General features: G+C 43.1%; 1 protein-coding gene across 2 annotated transcripts in view; it reads left to right on the top strand.

The window, feature by feature from the left end:
• Window positions 1-20,189, top strand: part of PRKN (parkin RBR E3 ubiquitin protein ligase) — a 1,449,443-nt gene that overhangs the window by 703,963 nt on the left and 725,291 nt on the right. For both annotated transcript variants that reach the window (XM_060241955.1, XM_060241946.1), the window contains exon 5: window positions 19,013-19,096. In XM_060241955.1, the coding sequence (XP_060097938.1) occupies window positions 19,013-19,096 (84 nt within the window). The remainder of the gene's footprint in view (window positions 1-19,012; window positions 19,097-20,189) is intronic.

Below are 20,189 nucleotides of genomic sequence, written 5' to 3'. Positions count from 1 at the left end.
GTAAACACAAATCCAATTTTTTAGACATTACAAAAAGCATTACAACCCCCAACCTTAAAAAAAAAAACAGTGTTGCTTTTTGCATCAATCAATGGCAGTCTTATTTTGATTCTTGAGATCTCCTGGGCAAGAGCATTCCTTTCAACTGGATCTTTGAAAGAGATAATGAGCACTCCCAGCCAATTGTCTTTGGAGACAAGCCCCAGAGAAGGTTTACCTCAGCTGCTGTTCTGAGCTGGATGACATTTCCAGAGGAATGAGAGACTTTGCTTACCAGGAGCTCCTTAAATAGTAGCATGAATGCATGTCTTCCAGCAATTGGATGATTGTGTGTGATCAATCAATCATACACAAACATGCTCTCTTTTGGTGGGGGGAATGAACTATTTTTAGAAGTTGCAGTGATGGGGCTAGGGGAGTGCTGTTTTCTACAAACATTCATTGCTTGGTGAGAAGACCACAATGTGGAAAGATGAAATGCAATTTTCAACAGAATGATTTAAAACAAACAAACAAAAAAGCTACTCAGTCATTGCAAGAGTGCCTAAAGAAACAGGATGAAGCCGGAGTTGGTTTGACACCAGCAGCTAGGTGTTGTTAGAAATTTACCTGTCAATTGTTAGAGATTTACATCCCCCCTCCAAAGTAAAAATAAATGATAACAATAGCAGGTGTAGGGTTGTACTGACTTTTCAAAAAATAGCTAGTATTTTAGTTATTATTTAAAATACCGGTAACTTGGTTCAAAATAATATCTCATGCAATTCATAGGAACCTATTATAGCCTTCAATGCATAGGAACATATTATAGCCTACACTTTTGTAACTGAATTCATGATGCTCTATCAAACACAGAAGGCAGTCCTAAGCAGAGATTTGCCCATCTAAGCTTATTGATTTTTGACAGATTTAGAAAGGAGATATCAGATTGTGGAAACCATGACAAACTCTGAGGTGCATGGACCATTGGGCCCCCAGGGGCTGTGAGGGAACTTGTGGCCAGATGTGGCTATTGGACCAAACCCCCAGAAGGCTCAGGAGCCACACCAGAACCTGATTTTTCTTTGGGACCCATGAAGGAGAGCAGCCAACTGCCAAGGATCTCATTGTCACCCCAGGAAACCTAGAGCAGAGAAGACAGAAAGCCTGGCCAGAAGCACAGTACAAATGGCAAAGTGCATTAGCTGCTAAGGACTCCCTGCATGAGGCATCTGGAGACCTAAATCCAGGTCACTACTACAGCTGCGGGCACTCACTCCCTTCCACACAGCTGCATCTTATCTATTTAGCCAGGCATTGAAAAGGGCTTCCGTCCAATCTCCAACTGACCTTATATGTACACTGAAAAAGTCCTCTTCAGGGGCTGAAGTGAGAGTGAAAGGGTGCCACTCCAACAGTGAGATCGAAGGGCACTGAAGAAAGATATACTGACCAGCCGCCATCTTAAAACCACATTTCTTCATATGAAGCTCCAGAACTCCAGAGGAATGAGACACTACCTAAGCCAGATTTAAAATATACTCAACACAGTATATTGGTTGTGCTCATCAAAAGACAGCACAAAAACAGGCACAAAGGCAATACAAAGACAGATAGAAAGGATACTGTGAGTTATCATCCAATTAGTCTTCTCTCACCCTTGAGCAAACTCAGGGCTTTTTTGGAGCAGGAACACACAGGATTACAGTTCCTGTGACCTGATATGCAAGTGAGTTCCTGCTGGGCGAAACAATGGTGATCAGTGTGTGTGGCCTAATATGCAAATGAGTTCCTGCTGGGCTTTTTCTACAAAAACAGCCCTGGGCAAACTATATGCTACCCATCTGCTTCTTAAGTCAGTGACCTGGATGCAGGAATCGTCTGTCCTGGAACCTGAAAAAAATTGACTCAGGAAAGTCAGCACAGCACTGCATCACGTTCACATCTTAGCTCATCCTGCTAGTAAATATACATCAGATAAGAATGGGAAACTTTGTGCTGCATTCATTGATTTGCAAACTGCCTTTGATTGTGTTTTCTGGAAATACTTATGGAAGAAATTGTCCTCAACCACAATTTCAATCAGGCTTCTCAGTCTAATTGTGCAACTACACACTTCATCTACCTTGAAGTGTGTGAGGAGGGTGTGTAATTAGACGCCAGCCTGATAGTAGTTTCATTGCAGCTGCTGCCAGCGAGGAATGGCTGGCTCAGGGATTCCGGTGCTCCTGGGGAGGGGGAGGTATGGCGGTGGGAGCAGATATTATAAGGGAGGCGGACAGAGACAAGTCGGTGCTCGGCCCCCCTCCAGTCTGCGGCCCATCCCAAGGGTGACAGGTAGCAGGACCAGGAGTAACCCGCCTCCGTCATTGGTGTTATGCAATGCCAGGTCCATCAATAATAAGACCTCAACTCTCCGAGAGTTCATGCTCGAGCAGAATATGGACCTGGCTTGCGTGACCGAGACCTGGATCCGGGAGGGTGATACAGTGGCCCTCTCGCAAACAGCTCCCCCAGGTTACTCGGTCTTCCACCAATCGCGGACTAGCGGGCGGGGGGGAGGAGTGGCATTATTTGCACGGGAGGCTTACTCCTTTAGGGCGCTCCCGGCCCCAAAGATTGAGGGCATTGAATGTGCCGGGCTGGCGTGGGGGGATGAAGAGGGGTTGGCGATTTGGCTGGTGTACCGTACGCCTAACGCACCGGCCAACGCCTTACCGTCCCTGCTTGAGGCGGCGACAGGCTGGGCGCTGGAGCACCCAAGGCTGATAATCCTGGGTGACTTCAACGTCCATGCCGATGACCCGTCCTCCAGTCAGGCGACGGACCTAGTGTCTTCCATGGCGACACTGGGACTCTCTCAATTCGTTACGACCCCCACCCACCAGGCCGGACACATGTTAGACCTGATCTTTGCGGCCGGGATTATAGTGAGCGATATAACCACAGAGGTTGTGCCATGGTCGGATCACTTCGCCCTCAAGGCCCGTGTGAATATGCCCCCCCGAACCTGTTTAGGCGAGGAGCCGATTATGGCTCGCCCGCGGAGTCAAATGGACCCGGAACGGTTCCAGATGGCTCTGCGGGACTCCTGGCCCTCTGGCGGCTCCCTTGATGGCCTGATTGAGACCTGGAATAGCCGGCTCTCTAGGGCCATCGAGGAGATCGCACCTCGGCGCCCTCTGCGACCTCGGATTAAGCTGGCTCCGTGGTATACCCCGGAATTACGCCAGCTGAAACAAGGCCTTAGACGGCTAGAGAGGCAATGGCGACGCACTCGTGACGAGGCGACTAGAACATCTTATAGGAAGTTTATGAAGTCCTATGAGATGGCAATCAAGGCCGCAAAGAAAACATACTTTGCGGCTAGGATTGCATCCGCAAATTCGCGCCCAGCCCAATTATTTAGAATAATTCGGAATCTGACTACATTGCCTCAGGGCAATTCTAAAGCTAAGGAATTGGAAATTGGCTGCGAGGCCTTCGCGAAATTCTTTGCGGATAAGGTCCAATCGCTCCGCCAGGACTGCCCCGCCAATTTGGAGGCAGTAAGTGGACTCGAAGCCCAATGCGTGTCTTCTGATTCAACTCTGGATTGCTTCGACCCGCTCAGCTTGGAGGAAGTCGACAGAATTCTTGCCACTGCACGTTCCACGACTTGCGATCTGGACCCTTGCCCCTCCTGGCTAATTAAGGCCTGCCAGGAGGAACTAAGATATCCTATACGGGATATTATAAATCGATCCCTTTCAGAAGGTGTTTTTCCAACACCTCTGAAAGAGGCACTGGTCCGCCCTCTCCTGAAAAAACCGTCATCAGACCCGGCCGAATTGGCACATTACCGGCCGGTCTCAAACTTGCCCTTTTTAGGCAAAATTATCGAGAGGGCCGTGGCGGTGCAGTTACAGGAATTTCTGGAGGACGCTTCCGTCCTAGACCCATGCCAGTCCGGCTTTCGCCCGGGCCATGGGACAGAAACAGTCCTGGTCGCCCTCATGGATGACCTCCGACGGCAACTGGATCGAGGCGGCTCGGCAGTACTGCTGTTGTTAGACCTATCGGCGGCGTTCGATATGGTTGACCACCGGCTGCTGACCCGCCGCCTCGCCGACGCAGGAATTCGGGGGCTAGCCTTACAGTGGCTCTCCTCCTTTCTTGAGGGTCGGGGACAAAGGGTGGCAATCGGGAGGGAACTGTCTCAGAGGTATCCACTCCATTGCGGAGTGCCTCAGGGGGCAGTCCTCTCCCCGATGCTGTTTAACATCTTTATGCGCCCCCTTGCCCAGATTGCACGGAGGTATGGGCTGGGTTGCCATCAATATGCAGATGACACCCAGCTCTATCTATTGATGGACGGCCGGGCTGGTGATGTCCCAGCAAATTTGGACCGGGCACTACAAGCCGTGGCTGACTGGCTCAGGCTGAGCGGGCTGAAGTTGAATCCGGCGAAGACTGAGGTCCTTTGCGTGGGCCGTGGCGGACTGGGAGGGGAGACTACTTTACCGGCCTTTGACGGTGTGCCACTGGTACCGGTGCGCAAAGTCAAGAGCCTGGGGGTGCTACTGGAGTCCTCCCTATCAATGGAGGCCCAAGTAGCTGCCACTGCTAGATCCGCCTTCTTCTATCTCAAGAGGGCGAGGCAGTTGGCCCCCTTCCTGGAACGCGCCGACCTGGCAACTGTGATCCACGCAACGGTCACTTCGAGGTTAGACTACTGCAATGCCCTCTACATGGGGCTGCCCTTGTACCGAACACGGAGACTCCAGGTAGTCCAGAACGCGGCGGCCAGGCTGCTGGAGGGACTACCACGGTGGGAGCCTGCACGGCCTGGGCTGCGCAATCTGCACTGGCTGCCGGTTGTCTACCGTGTTCGCTATAAGGTGCTGGTTATTACCTTTAAAGCCCTATATGGCCGAGGACCTGCCTACCTAAAGGACCGCCTCTCCCCATATGTACCCCGGAGAGCACTGAGGTCTGGTTCTCAGAACTTATTAACAATCCCTGGGCCAAGAAAAGTTAGGTTGAAGGCCACTAGGGAGCAGGCCTTCTCGGTGATAGCCCCTCGCTGGTGGAATGATCTCCCAGAGATGGTGCGAGCCCTGCGGGACCTGAACCAATTCCGCAGGGCTTGCAAAACATTTCTTTTTCAGTTAGCATTTGAGTCACCATGTGGTAACTAAGACAGAACCTGATTAATGAATGAATAGACACTTAGCCATCTTAAATACATCATTTTAGCACCTATTTTTATATCTTATATGTTTATATGTTTTTATGTATTTTAAATAATTTATTGTAATTAATGTTTAAATTGTTATGTTTTATGAATCACGGGACTCCCATGTCTATTATTGTTTAATGTGAATCATGAGACTCCCGTGTCTGTTAGCCGCCCTGAGCCCGCTTAGCGGGGAGGGCGGGATATAAAAATAAAATATTATTATTATTATTATTATTATTATTATTATTATTATTATTATTATTATTATTATTATTATTATTATTATTATTATTAAATGACCTCAGCTCAGATTTTTGCAGGATCAACAGTTATGATAGTGCTTGCTATGCCCGACTTAATGAGACTCTCGCCTGCCTTGGATCCCTGGGTGTGAACAGGACAGCGGGTTTGGGGGTATGTTTGTATGTGTTAGATATTTGGTTTAAATAATTCCTTTAAGTCTTCTGTAATATTTCTCCTTTGTTATGATAAATGCTGGCCATTTCTTATGACTAGAATCTGAAATTATTTTAGGTGATTCTAGGTGTCTGCTTCTAAAATGAACTTAACTGCCAAAGGGTGTCTCACTTTTTTTTCTAATTAATATTACCTTAATCAACTGTCTCTTTGTGGACTCCAAATATAGGGTTGCTAGGTTTGATGACTGGACTGGGAGGGGGACTCTTCAAGAGTAGGGGTGGAATGCTGCAATGTGATGTCATCATGCAGAAGTGACATCATCATGTTGGTGATGTTGCGTGGCATCACTCTGGGTTTTGGGCAAAACTCTATGGTAAAATTGCCCTCAAACAATAGAGTTTGTGAGAAAAAGACCCCTAATTTCAGAACATCATAGTCACCCGTTTGGTTGCCAGGGTGCCTGGAGACTCAACTCACACACATCTGCCAGGAAAACGTGGGTTTTGTCTATCAGACTGTAAGCGACTTATGTGAGCACTAACAGCCACAACTTTGCAGCAGCACTCCGTGTCTCTTTAAGAGTGCTAACCAGGAGAACAGATGGGTTTCCAGTAGCTCCGTGCGATCACCATCTCAGCTGTTGCAGCAGAAAAAGTTGCGCCGCCAGGAACTGTCCAGGCAAGCGGAGTCCAGCCTTGACCATAGAATCCATATGGGAAGGTTAACATCACCAGCAACTATCTTCCTGCAGTGCCAGACTACATTACAGCGAAGCGGGAGGCTCACGTACTCAACAGATGTCACCTATGCATAAAGCAATCAAGCTTATCTTAGGCATGGATCCTGTCAGACTGCCTAAGCCTTTGTCCAACGGAACCCAAGACAAAGGATGGTACCAGTAGAGGAATGAAGAAGAGGAAGAACATCTTCATCCAGAGCCAAGTTTCTTTGTATAGATTGGGTGTTACCTTAGATAGCAATTTGGCCATCTATTGTCACCTTTTAGATAAGTTTTGATAGCCTTTTAATCACTTCCACCCCAATAATTTCACCCATTCTTTCCCTTAATGGTCATCCTGGAGCCTCCCCCTTTGGCCCATTGTTACCTGGAAGTCCAATCAGGTAACCAGGGCCAAGTCTGCTCATTGGCCAGGTGTCCCCAATAAACTGGCCATTGGCTACCTCACAAGTCCAGCCCTTATGGTCATTGTGGAGCCTCCCCTTTTTCTGAGGTCATGTACCAGCTGACCACCTGTCATCTGCCCTTGTACCTCCTATCCCCTAAGGGCTCAAGGTAGTCCTTATAACCTATGACCCAGCTTCCCACAGGTGTGCATCTAGCAGTATCCCATTCCTGCTGTTTAGATACATCCCCGATTCTTGACCAGTTGAGGATCCCTTCCCCCTAGTCCTCGTTTGTCGCCATTGGAGCCTTCCTTGAAGACTACGATCGGTAATTGTCACCCTGTTTGTCCATCCTTATGTTACCTTTATGCATTTCTCTCTATTTTATTAGGACTGTATGTGTGTTGTATATCTATTACCTTGTATGTATGTTCTATAATTTCTGTAACAAATTTTTAATTGTTTTACTTAATTAGTGTCCTTGGTAAATTTAGCAATAATTTCTGGAAGTGGAATCCTGTATACATAGATTCTGGATCCTTTTTAAACCAAAGGTGCCCACCTGTCAATTCCCCAACCTCTTTTGAGGGCATTTTGGCTTACAAGTTTAGCCCAAAAACCAGGGTGTCACAATGTGATAACATCACTTCAGTGTGACGTCAGCACATTGTTTGGGGGTGGGATTCTCTCTACTAGCCAACTGGCCAGTATTAGGAAGAAGCCCCCAAAACTAGGGGATCCTCTGCCCCCAACTAGGGAATGGTATCCTTATCTAAGTATGATTCTTGCTGCTTTTTTCACTGGCCTTCTGGCACCTGTCCTCTGAGTCTCAAAGTGATGGGGCTGCCCCTTTTTACTTATAGGGGTGTTATTGTAACAGTAGGCATATGCAGAGAGCCATTGTGGTGTAGTGGTTAAGTGTGGGGACTCTTATCTGGGAGTACCAGATTTGATTCCCCACTCCTCCACTTGCAGCTGCTAGAATGGCCTTGGGTCAGCCATAGCTCTCGCAGAGTTGTCCTTGAAAGGGCAGTCTTTGTGAGAGCTCTCTCAGCCCCACCCACCTCACAGGTAACTAATGACCAAACCATCCCAACCAGCCTGCATTTTGTTCGGGCCATTTGATAGTTTTTGATGGTTCCATGAGGCCTACAGTCCAGATAGAAATTACTTGTTTGCTCTCAGATTTACTTCTTCAGGATGAGGGAGTATGACGGGCATGGCTCTGTATCACCCATCCAACTGTCACAAATCTCAATGGTTGGCTAGTGGAGGGTATCACACAATAGATGTATGCTAGTGAGCCATCAATAAAATTAAATGTTGATACTAGGATGGTTGGATGACATGCTAAAGTTATTGTGTGAATTTATGGATGGGAGCCCAGTTGTCAGGGGATGATTTATACCAGGCCTCGGTGCCAAATCAGGCCCCCAGAGCAACTGACTGTAATCCTCTTCTTTCTCCCTCTCTCTTGCTTCCTTCTGCATAAAAGCTTGCGTTGCAAGGCTTGCTGAATTGCACAGAAGCTACAGAGCAAAACCTCTGTTTTCTCCATTAGCTGAGACTCCTCTGTTGGGGAGGAAAGAGGGGGTGGCAGAGCTTGCTTTGCCAGGCTCTCTCAATTGTGCAGCAGTTACTGAGCCAAGCTTCTCTTCCTTCTATTGGTTGAGGCTCCTCCCCCTCCTGGTCCCCTGGGGAAGGAAGAAAAGAGCCAGAGCTTCCTTTGCCCAGTTCCCTGGATCCCATGGCAGAAATACAAAAAAAGCACCTTTAAGCCCAATGACTGCTAATATTTTTTCTTTTGACTCACACAGGCTTCCTGGACTTCCTTGGTAAACTTCCATCCAAATGCTAACCAGGGCTGATGCTGCTTAACTTCTGAGATCTGATGAGATCTAGCCTGGGCTATCCACAACAATTAGTTTATTGTCCCCTTTATAGAAGGGTTAAGCAACTTCTTTTGGTTGGCAAGTAAACTGTAGAAGTGTAACCATTTTCTCTGTTAAACTGTTTCATAGGAATTGTTACAACATGTGCCCAGGGTTACAGAACTGACTGCTTATGTCTCTTGGTGAGAGAGATGGAGTGATTTCATATGAGACAGACTCACTATACCCTAGGATCTCTAATCCTTGCACTACTCCTTTGCCATGCTGACAGAAATATTGGTAGTATGGACCTTATTTTAGTCCTTAAACTTCTCTAGTCTGGTCACTCCTTGATTCTAACCTTGAAGATAAAGGTAGCTGGTGTCTGAGGATTCCCCCTTGATCCTCTCACCCATCCCTAATATACTTCCTAAAACCTGCCTAACACTTAGTTTGATCCCTGTTCTCTATTCATCTGGCTGAGTCCTAACTGAGAAGACAGAATTCCTCATATACTAACCTTCCCAGTCTTTCCCACAGAGGATCTACAACCTCCTATTGGCTAGAAAATCTAGGAATTTGCATATACCCCAGGGATTGGCTGTGGCATCTGCAATTGAACTTTCAAGGGTTTCTTTCCCTTAGCTGTGGAGTGGATGTTAGTCATTTGAAACCAAACATCAGTCCCAAGGAGGCAATATGGCAGCATACATGAGCATAATACCATAAACACATGTGAACTACTAATGTATATTAAACAAGAACTCTTGGGAAACAAGCAAGGTTATTCTATACTTCACCACAGAAGATAATAAATATTGAATCAATTCCATGCAAAACTGGGGGACATTCTGTCATCGCTAATAATTATTGTCCAGTTTTAGTTCTCTTGGTAGCAACAGATATGGTTGTTTGGGAGAGGAGGTTCACCTTGAATTAGTAATCAGAAATTAAAGAGTGCCTATTAGGCTATGTCCACCTAGGCATTATCCCCCCACAGAAGTGTTATTTACAAATTTCCTTGTGAGGGGACACAGGATAGTTAGACTAATTTGAGAATGTACTATAGATAGACCTGTCTGCTTTTTCTAAAAAGCAAACAGAACAGTTTTTGAGACAGGCTTGGAAGTTTTATCTACCCCCATCTGTGATCTTCTTTTTCCTGTAGATAAAACAAAAGAAAGGAGATATAGATCCATAAGACAGCTAAAGTGGAAATTCTACCAACCATTTTTTAAACATGCATGCATAAAATGAAATTTGTTTTGAGAAAAACATCCAAGGACAATGAACAAAACCGGTGCAACAGGGTAGCAGAGGTCTCTGTTTTGTTTCATTCTTTCTTTTTTCCCTCTTAGTTGAAAAAAAATAGCTGCTAGTGTTATAGAATATGGTTTACGGTGTTAGCAATATGTTTGCCGTAAAATCGGTAGAGTGTTTGTGCGTAAAGTGATAATGTGTATATGGTGATAATACCAAGCATTCACTTGAAATCTAATGTGGTCCTTATCTCATTTAATACATAGTCCAGTTGGATTAATAGTTATCAAGATATAAGGGATAGAGAAATAAATGAAGCTTTACATGATAATATCTGTTAGTATTCAAATAAATTTCCATGCTCTGAATTGAAATGAGATTTCCTGTCACGTAACAGTTAGAAACACATCATGTGGTCTTTGGCTGACTCTAATCTGGGTAGTTGAAAGCTCCATTTGTGCCACTGAAAGATTATTCTTAGGAAAGAGAGCTTGAACAGATGACAGTAATCAGATGGTTCTCCTAAATTAAACCTGTTAAGAATACATAAAAATAAATCATCCCATTTGGAAGCCTAATTTGTCTTCTGTAATAGTTTTGTATAAGAAAAAGGACAAACAGCTAGTTTTAGAATACACAGTTCCTGTAGTAGGCACTAAGCTTGGAAACAGGAAACAAATTATCATATGGTTATAAAAAATAGTACCATTTTTGATAAAGAAAATAGAAAAAAAAAAACCTACTGGTGCCATTTTCTGCAAGATTTTATGACACATATAGGTTTTTTTGTGTCCTAAAAATACAAGAATCACCTAATTGGATTCAACAAAATTCAGTCTGCTCTAACAGTCTGTTTCCAGCAAAAAAGCAGCCGTATGCCCATAAAACCCACAAACACAGCATAAGAGAGAGAAAAGAGAACCACTGCTGAACTTGTGCATCACCAGTTTTAGCTAATGTAGAGAATAATTGACATGATGATATTAGAAAAAGTTATAAAATTATGCAATGTCAAGATGGGAAGAAGGGTAAGAGGTTTGGACATAAGAAGCATATGAGTAAGTAGGAAGAAGTGGGAAGGGGAAGAATGTGGTGTGTTGCTTAACTGTGCAAAGTGGTCTTTGTGGTGCTGGGAGTACAGCAGGTTCTGCTTGGGTTGCACCTGAGTTCTGGTGATTATGACAGATGCCCATTCCCATCATCTCTGTTGTCTGGATCCAAGTTAACTGTCCCCTGTGACACTGTCAAGATAGCAGGGGTCACCTGACTTAGTGATCCTCCAATGCAACAACCCACAGGGGCTTTTCCCAGTAAGTTAAAAGGCCAGTCTGCCCTCTTAGTGTAACTAGCAACAAATCTCAGTATGTATAACACTGGGTTACTAGCTGTTTCATTTTTCACTGCTTTCCTAATATTAGCTATCGTTAATTTTGTTTTTTTCACCTCCTTGGCAGACTGACTATTTCAGTTGACCTTTCTGTAATGACCTCAAGATATCTCTTTGTTTTGTGTTACTGCCAGTAATTTCATAATTACAAGTCTACCATGTCAACATACAGAACATATACATTCATACAGATAAACTTTAATGAAGAGGCAGCATTTTACAAAAAACAGCTCAAATTCATAGCAGTATTCAACCCATATGGAATAATGGTATTAAATTTGTGTATAAAGAAAGCCTCCTTCTGCAATAATAGTCTGTGCACATTGGAGATAAAGAGATAGCCATCAATGATTTTAGGTGGAAATTAAGACAATATACAAATTGTGAAACCACCAGAATAATTTACATATTAAAATGTGTATGTTCCTAGTTTTGTGGGTTCAAGCATGAGAAGTCTCAAAATCAGGATGCTTGAGTACATTTCAAGACTGAGATTACAAGTCAGAGAAGCTCCAATTGCTCAACATGGTATAGATAAACAATATGATTCAAAAGGTATCCAATGTTCAGCAGTGTGCAGAGTCAGACTTGGGTTTGGGGTAAGTTCCTGCTTAGGGGTGGGGCAGGAAGTTGGGGGGGCTGCAGCCTAGGGTGTAAAAAACTCTAGTGCCGGCCCTGGGCAGTGGAGTGTAGTTATGGGTAAGCTCCTTTCTCAGATTATAACTGAATTTCCAGTTATGAGCACCAACCTGGAATGACTGGCCTCAAAGTTCATCTGAATGTAAAGTCTGAAGAGAATTATGCTGATAGCTGTATATTTAGTATATTTATTTTACTTAATTTATTCCCTATCTTTCTCCCCAAAGGGGACCCAAAGCAGCTTACATTGTTCTCCTTTTCTCCTCACAACAACTTTTTGAGGTAGGTTAGGCTGAGAAAGTATGGCTGGCCCAAGGTCACCCATTGATTTTTCATGGCAGAGTGCAAATTTGATCCTGGGTCTCCCATATCCTAGTCTGATACTCTAGCTGCTATACTGTATTGGCTGCCTCTATTTGGACAAAGAACCATCATTTGTTCCTTGTGAAGAGTACCCAGAAAATTTTCTTCTTCCAAATTTGATGTGCGTATTCACTGACAAAGCAACAAAACAGATTTTGACTATGACTTCTTCATTCACCTCATTTTACCATCTCTGAAATTGTGTAATACATATTTCATTTTGTATGTATCTACGTCTTCATGTTATGCAGAAATACAAAGAAATTATGGAATGGATGCAGAGGAATTTGCATCTCCATATTCTTCTCATAAAACAAGAAATGGAATGTTTAAACTCTGCAATCCTGGAAGTGAATTAGTGTGGACTGGTTTAGGACATTTTCAGTCAGGAAATTACAAATAATTATAAAGAAAATTACAAACTCAAGGAAGCCATGGGCTTCAGTTTGCAAGACCTGAAGAAGGCTGTTAATGATTAAGACATTTTGTAGGTCAATAATCCATAGAGTCACCATTAAGTCAGAAGTGATTTGACAACATTTAACACATGCATACATTCTTTATAGAAAAAGACAGGTTCCTGCACCATGGAAGTTATGTTGTTAAGGCAGATGCTTAGAGCTTCCTCATGCTGGCTATCTGGAGAGGTAACATGGACATTTTCTAAATAAATACAGTCTCAATGCAGTCTCAAAGAGAACAGTTGTGAGACAAAGAGAAAAGAAGGAAATGTAAAAGGAATATATTTGAGCAAGTATAATTTTGCATACTTGGGGTTTAATTCAGGAATGATGATAGAGTGGTAAGCTGAATATTTCATAAGGAAAGGAGAGTTTAGATGGCAGAACTGGAAAATTACAAACTCAAGGAAGCCATGGGCTTCAGTTTGCAAGACCTGAAGAAGGCTGTTAATGATTAAGACATTTTGTAGGTCAATAATCCATAGAGTCACCATTAAGTCAGAAGTGATTTGACAACATTTAACACATGCATACATTCTTTATAGAAAAAGACAGGTTCCTGCACCATGGAAGTTATGTTGTTAAGGCAGATGCTTAGAGCTTCCTCATGCTGGCTATCTGGAGAGGTAACATGGACATTTTCTAAATAAATACAGTCTCAATGCAGTCTCAAAGAGAACAGTTGTGAGACAAAGAGAAAAGAAGGAAATGTAAAAGGAATATATTTGAGCAAGTATAATTTTGCATACTTGGGGTTTAATTCAGGAATGATGATAGAGTGGTAAGCTGAATATTTCATAAGGAAAGGAGAGTTTAGATGGCAGAACTGGAAAAAACCCCGCAAGAGAAATGGTTTACATAACTCATTTTTTCTTGGTCATACTGTTTTACAGAGTTTATATTGACTTGCGGAACTAACAGTATAACTGAGTTTTAACATATGACTGGAAGAAATTTCTAGCACCAAACAGTCCAAATAGTAGGGTTGCCAAGTCCAATTCAAGAAATATCTGGGGACTTTGGGGGTGGAGCCAGGAGACATTGGGGGCAGAGCCAGGAACAAGGATGTGACAAGCATAATTGAATTCCAAGGGAGTTCTAGCCATCACATTTAAAGGGACAGCACACTTTTTAAAATGTCTTCCTTCCATAGGAAATAATGAAGGATAGGGGCACCTTCTTTTGGGGCTCATACAATTGGACCCCTGGTCCAATTGTTTTGAAACTTGGGGGGTACTTTGGGGAGAGGCACTAGATACTGAAAATTTGGTGCCTCTATCTCAAAAAACAGCTCCCCCAGAGCCCCCGAAATCTCCAGATCAATTCCCCATTATACCCTATGAGAATCGATCTCCACATAGGGAATAATGAAGTGCTCAGCAGACGTTTCCCTCCCCCCATCCCCTGGTCTGACAACTCTGAAGTGAGGGATTGGCCTTTCTACTCACGAGTTGCTGCCAACTTCTTCAAAGTAACACAGACACACCATCTCAAGAGGAAGCCTTTCAATTGGAGACTGAAGCCTCCGGAGGTGCAAAGGCACATGGTCCTCTGGGGGCAGGGCTTCCCCCCACTGGTCAACTGACTGGGGGCGGGAAGGAGCCTGGGAAAGTGGAAGAACCCCTGCTGGGACCTGAGGATTGGCAAGCCTACCAAATAGTCATAGGCTGGGTACAGACTGGCAGCTCTGTTCAACCAGGAAGTATCTCAAATCATGCTGCCCCATAATGAAGCTGACAAATCCCATTCACACAGTCCTGCACAAGGCATCTGTATATTGCACAGGGGGTGCTTTGGCATATTCATGTGGTTATTGCGCACTATCCCCTTAGCAAAGTTTGGGTTTCTTTTTTTACCTTACATTTTAGTGACAATGTGCTTATGCACTCATGCGCTCTGTGGCAGTGATTTTATTTAAAAAAGAGTACTTGTGAGTGCTTAGAGCAGATTGGCAGATTCACACTGCCAACCCGCCTTGCTTGTACATTCCCATGGAAATACAGGAGGGGTGTGGTAAAATATTTTGCTACCATTTCCCTACTGGTAGCTATTTGATCTGTCTCAGATGTCAGAACCAGGTGAATGCGAGAGTGGAATGGGTAGCAGCTGTGCCTGACCTTGACTTTTTAATCCACCAGGGGGAATGTCAGCTAAATTGCCCATAGAAATTCATTTTCTTGCTAAGATGTTTGTAAATTTTCAAGGTAGTTGAATTACCCAGATATGATCACAGACCAAGACAATGTAGCACTTGATAGGAACACTTTTTCATTTGAACTCTGATAATCTTTAAAAAAAAATCTTATTACAGTTTTAATTGTTCCAGTTTCCTTGAATGACAAAAATATGACCTTTTCATTATGAACTGCATTAAACCCCAGTAGGCAGGTAAATGCACTGCAAAAGCGGTGGCCTTTTTATGTTGTAATCAGGAAGGATTTTCTTTTCAAGCAATGCTTTGATTAATGTAAGCTAATAATTGTAAACCATGTAACGTGTAGTGGATTTCAGTAGTACAACTGATTGGCTGATTACAGGTTGATAGATTTCCCTTAAAACTTAGAGAAGGACAAAATAATTGCATGTGAAGTGTTCACCTTTGGGGGGTGTAATTAGATGGAAAAAATGGGGGGGGGCTATAAAGAATCATGAGGAGGAAGATAAAAGATTGGAAAAGTTGATTCCTAGCCAGATGTCTTCCAGAATTCTATAAAGGGTTTCAGCAGTCCAAAATTTCCACCCATGATCTGTTGTCCCAATCTATACATTGTGTAGAATGACAGAGAAGAATTCTAGATTATATCACTCTTGACTGTGGAGGATTGCATTTTTCAGTTGTCCCCAACATCGATCAGTCTTGGTGTGTAATAGCTAGCATATCAGGAAGAAGGCTACACTAAACCCTTCTCCCTGATGTTCTAGTCTGGTGCAAGCAGGAAGGTGTTGTGGTTGTTTGTTTTTTTAATGTGGGAGGAACATTCAAAAATATAAATTTTCTGTGGGCATTCTGAAGTTGAATAATCCAGAATTCTGCTCTCTTAGTCTGCCATTTCATTGTGAATAATAAATTAGGTCAGTCAGAGAGGAATCACTGGAGGTATAAGTGATTTCTCTGTCTGTGGTGTACTAATCCAAAATAGTTATTGAGTTTAAATGTGTACTTTCTTGCTCACTTAACTCTGAACTGCAGCAGCTTCATGTTCTGCCACAATTACTGTTTAGTACTGACAAAAACTGCTTTTCTAGCCTGAAGTTTTGCTTATGATAGGCACTTGTCCAACTTTATTATTAACAGGATTATGATGATCTGAGGGGAGCACTGTTGGTCAGACTGTGAGGAAAGGTTGCCTGGGACCTTCCAAAATGGGGGGGGGGGGAGAGACTCTGAGTGCTACCAGCCACAAATGATTTTGGGGGAAATGCTTTTGCACAGCATATTACTTAAGCTGAGTGATTGCAAAACAGAAAAAAACCCCTGTGAATTAACCCTTTCCCTCCATCTCTGAGGTAGTGGTACAGAGCACATTGGAGGTGCAGCTAAATGCTCAGAGACATCTAGGAATAATATATTCTAACTAAAGGGAAAAGTTTGTTGTGTAGAGACAAAAGGTAGAGACATAGGTGGGATTTTGGAATCAGTTTTGTTCTGCTTGTAGAGTCAACTGACTCAGGCAAGCCACAAAGTCAAAAAGAAATTAAAGCATAGAATCATAGAGTTGGAAGGGGCCATACAGGCCATCTAGTCCAATCCCCTGCTCCATACAGGATCAGCCTAGAGCATCCCTGACAAGTCTTTAAGCCACTGCTTAAAGACTGCCAGTGAGGGGGAGCTTGTAGCCTCCCTCGGCAGCTGATTCCACTGCGGAACAACTCTCACTGCAAAAAAGTTTTTCCTAATATCCAACCAGTGCCTTTCTGTCCTTAATTTAAACCCATTATTGCTAGTCCTGTCCTCTGCTGCCAACAGGGACATCTCCTTGCCCTCCTGTGTGTGACAGCCTTTCAAATACTTAAAAAGAGCAATCATGTCCACCCTCAGCCTCCTCTTTGCCAGACTGAATACTCCCCGAGTCCCTCAGCCTTTCCTCATAGGTCTCCATTAACATATTAGACTAGCTAGATTTCCTAGCACAATCTAAATTTTAAAATAACTTGTAGTTGGTGGTGTAAACATTGGATCCAGTCTTGCTTCTCAGACAGCCTTCTCTAAGGGTGTCCACTTGGCAACAGTTAGGTCAGGGGCATCCTGCCTGGTTGGTCCATTCCTCAGGAATGGCTTAATAGACTGGGAAAGGTGAGGCCCGCACCTGCCACCTTTAAGAAGGGCTGTTTTCTTCCATTGGGCATTTGGTGGAATAATAAACAGTTTTGGGCTGTATTTTCAACTGTGTTATTAGCTTTTAACTGTGTGGTTCAATGGTGTACTGATTTTAAGTAGTTGCTGCATGTTTGTGATACCTGCTTTGATAGGTGCCTTGAATTGTGGAGATAAGGTTGGGTGTAAATAATTTAACTAAAACAATGTAGACAGGGACAGAACAAAGATCTAATGGCTAGGTGGCCTTTTAATATACTATTTTAATTCTAAAACCCAATTATTCCTTTGGCTTATTTCCAGAAGAAGAATTACCTTTCTCCTCCTTGTAAATATTTTTGCAACATCTGCCTGATGAAGGGTTCTGTAGAAGTCAAAAGCTTGTACAATGTGTTGCATCATTTGGGTTGGCCTCAAAAAAGTATTACATTATTATTATTTTTTATTTTGCATGTGCCAATGCAGTTGTTTATAACTTATTTCCAGAACAAAAATTGCGACTATTCCCTTCCTGAAGGTTAGGTTGTTGGATAATTTAGTTAGCAGAGTGCTCAAGGCACATAATGCAACAGATTCTATCTGGTTCATGTGTGCTGCACTGAAACAAAAGTTACATATGGAGCCTTTTATATACCCTATATACTCGAGTATAAGCCTAGTTTTTCTGCCCAAATTTTGGGCAGAAAAACCCCCTCCTCGGCTTATACTCGAGTCACTATTCCGCCCGCATCCCCGGAATTCCAAGGACAGCTAAAGCTGCCCCCTGCTCTCCTCTCCTCAGTGAAGGGGGAGGGGTCGTGCTGGGACTGGTGTTTTCAGTCTGACCAGAAATGACTTCTGCCTTGGTATTGTTGATTTGTGTTCTGCACCACCATTCTCCTCATCTTTCATTGCAAGCAGCATTGTGGCCTTACCTGCCACAGGAATAGTAACTGCTGCGTTTCCCACCCTCGGCTTATACTCGAGTCAATAAGTTTTCCCAGATTTTTGGGGTAAAATTAGAAGCCTCGGCTTATATTCGGGTCGACTTATACTCGAGTATATACGGTAAGTACTTTTATTTAAGGAACTCCATTCTGGACAGGATAGAGTAGAGGAAGCATTCTAATCTAGTCTAACTAACTAAAATGGATAGAGATACAGGAGGCATGTCCTACTTTCATGCTGCCAAGATGGAGGCTTCCATAGTGTGGAAGAAGGTCTCAAGACCAGGAGGAAGTTTCCCTAATTTACACATCAAAGAGATAGTACCAAAGGAGAAAAGGAAAGGATTCTTTGTGTCATAGTCTGTCTCTCTGACTCTCTCATAGTCCCCCTTGAAGGCTGAAGTGAAGAGACAGTGCAAAGTCCTTCATTTCCAACATAGGTGAGGTTTTTTAGTCCAATGTAGAGGTGTTATGGACTGTTCATATCATAAGTTGTTCCTGCTAGCTAGCCCAGGATACTGTATTCTTCTGTACTTGTCAGCCTTTTCGACATCAGCATTATTCTCTCCTGCATGGCCCATCCACTTTCTTGCCTGCTGTAGCAGCTTCATGGAGGTTTATAACACAGACAAAGATCAGTTCTAGACATGCAAGAAAGGGCTCTGGGGAAGTGGGATGGCTCCCATCCCCACAAGAGCCAGGGGAAGTTAAAGGATTGGGGGAAACTAATCCCCCCTCTCCAGAGCTAAAATTACTTTGACATGAATGTATTTCACATTTCACATATGGATATTATGCATGTAATACTTTTGTAATATATTTGATACTTTTAATGTATATTTTGTTGCATGTTCTGTGAGCATCACACTGGTGTCTATATCAGGGTTTATTCTTTCTATTTGTCTTTTTTTTTAAAGCAATGTTATTTCTCCTTGTTTTCTTTTGTTGCCTCTCTAGAAAAGTTCCAGAAGAAAATAACCAAAAAGTTTTCTCTCCAACTGTATTTTTAAAATGTCCTTTATTCTTTTTTTTGTCTTTTTAACAGGGTCCATCTTGCTGGGAAGATGTCCTGATTCCAGACAGAATAACTGGTGTTTGCCAGTCCCGAAACTGTAATGGGGAAGTAGCTGTAAGTGACTGTCAAAATGTCATGAGTATCAAAAAGCAGCATGAGTCACTTAGAGAAATTAAATACAAGGACTAAGTTGTCTTGTCTTGTATATTTTAATAGAATTGTGATTGATGAAGGTCATCCACTTGGAGCAGTATAACAGTGTTTTAGAAATGACACTGAAGCGAAATTTACTGAAGTGGAAATTTAAATTGTCACATTTGGGTGTGTATTTTCATAATATGTCTAAGTGCTGCATCAGAATGTGCACACACATCAATAGTGTGGTAAGAAAAATTACCCTTAAAATAAGATGAATGTCTATTTGAACTTCTAAATACTACAGATGGTCCTTTCAGCACATCAGCACCTTTTCTCTACACCAATGCTGCTGCTTCAAATTGTCATTTACTAATTACAATTGCCATCAAATTTTGCCTCAAGTGAAATATGAGGTGAATTTAGATGCATCTGCCTGGGGAAACTATCTAAGGAATTTTGTGGGAGGCTGAAAGTGCATCAGTAAGACCAGAAACAGCCACTGGGGATTTCACACATTTCTACTAGGGATATTTTTGAACAAATAAAATGTAGCTTATTGTCAGTGGAGCATTTGAGTAAGCAACAAAGCTGTTTTTGAAAAACATGCTGGACTTATGTCATTTTTTTCCAGGCTTTATATAACATGGACACTTTTGAAACAGAACTAAACATGCCCATTAATTTCACTGAACTCTGTCTACATGAGCTTAAGCTTGTCTAACTGAGCTGCTTTGTGGTATCATTTTAATTTATTGAAAATATTTATATACCACTTTATCTCCTTAGTCCCAAAGCATCTTTTAAAAAAGAGCATGGTGAGAACACACACACAAAAACCAATCCATCAACAGTCTATGGACAATATTTTTTAAAAACCACATGATAGAACAGCTTTTGCTGAGTACTGAGGGCCAAGATGAATACAAATGGCATATGTGACGGAACCGGCCCAATTCTGCCTTCAGACCCGGTCCCGTCAACTCCCTATTGAGTCGCCAACTCCTGGAGTCAGCTATTTCTCCTCCGGCCACTTGGGCTCGCTGCCACCACCTGCTCAGTCTAGGGGTTC

Source organism: Heteronotia binoei, chromosome 1 (assembly GCF_032191835.1).
Source record: "Heteronotia binoei isolate CCM8104 ecotype False Entrance Well chromosome 1, APGP_CSIRO_Hbin_v1, whole genome shotgun sequence".
Lineage (NCBI taxonomy): Eukaryota > Metazoa > Chordata > Lepidosauria > Squamata > Gekkonidae > Heteronotia > Heteronotia binoei.
Note: the sequence above shows the minus strand (reverse complement) of the source record. Positions and strands in the feature narration are given on the sequence as shown.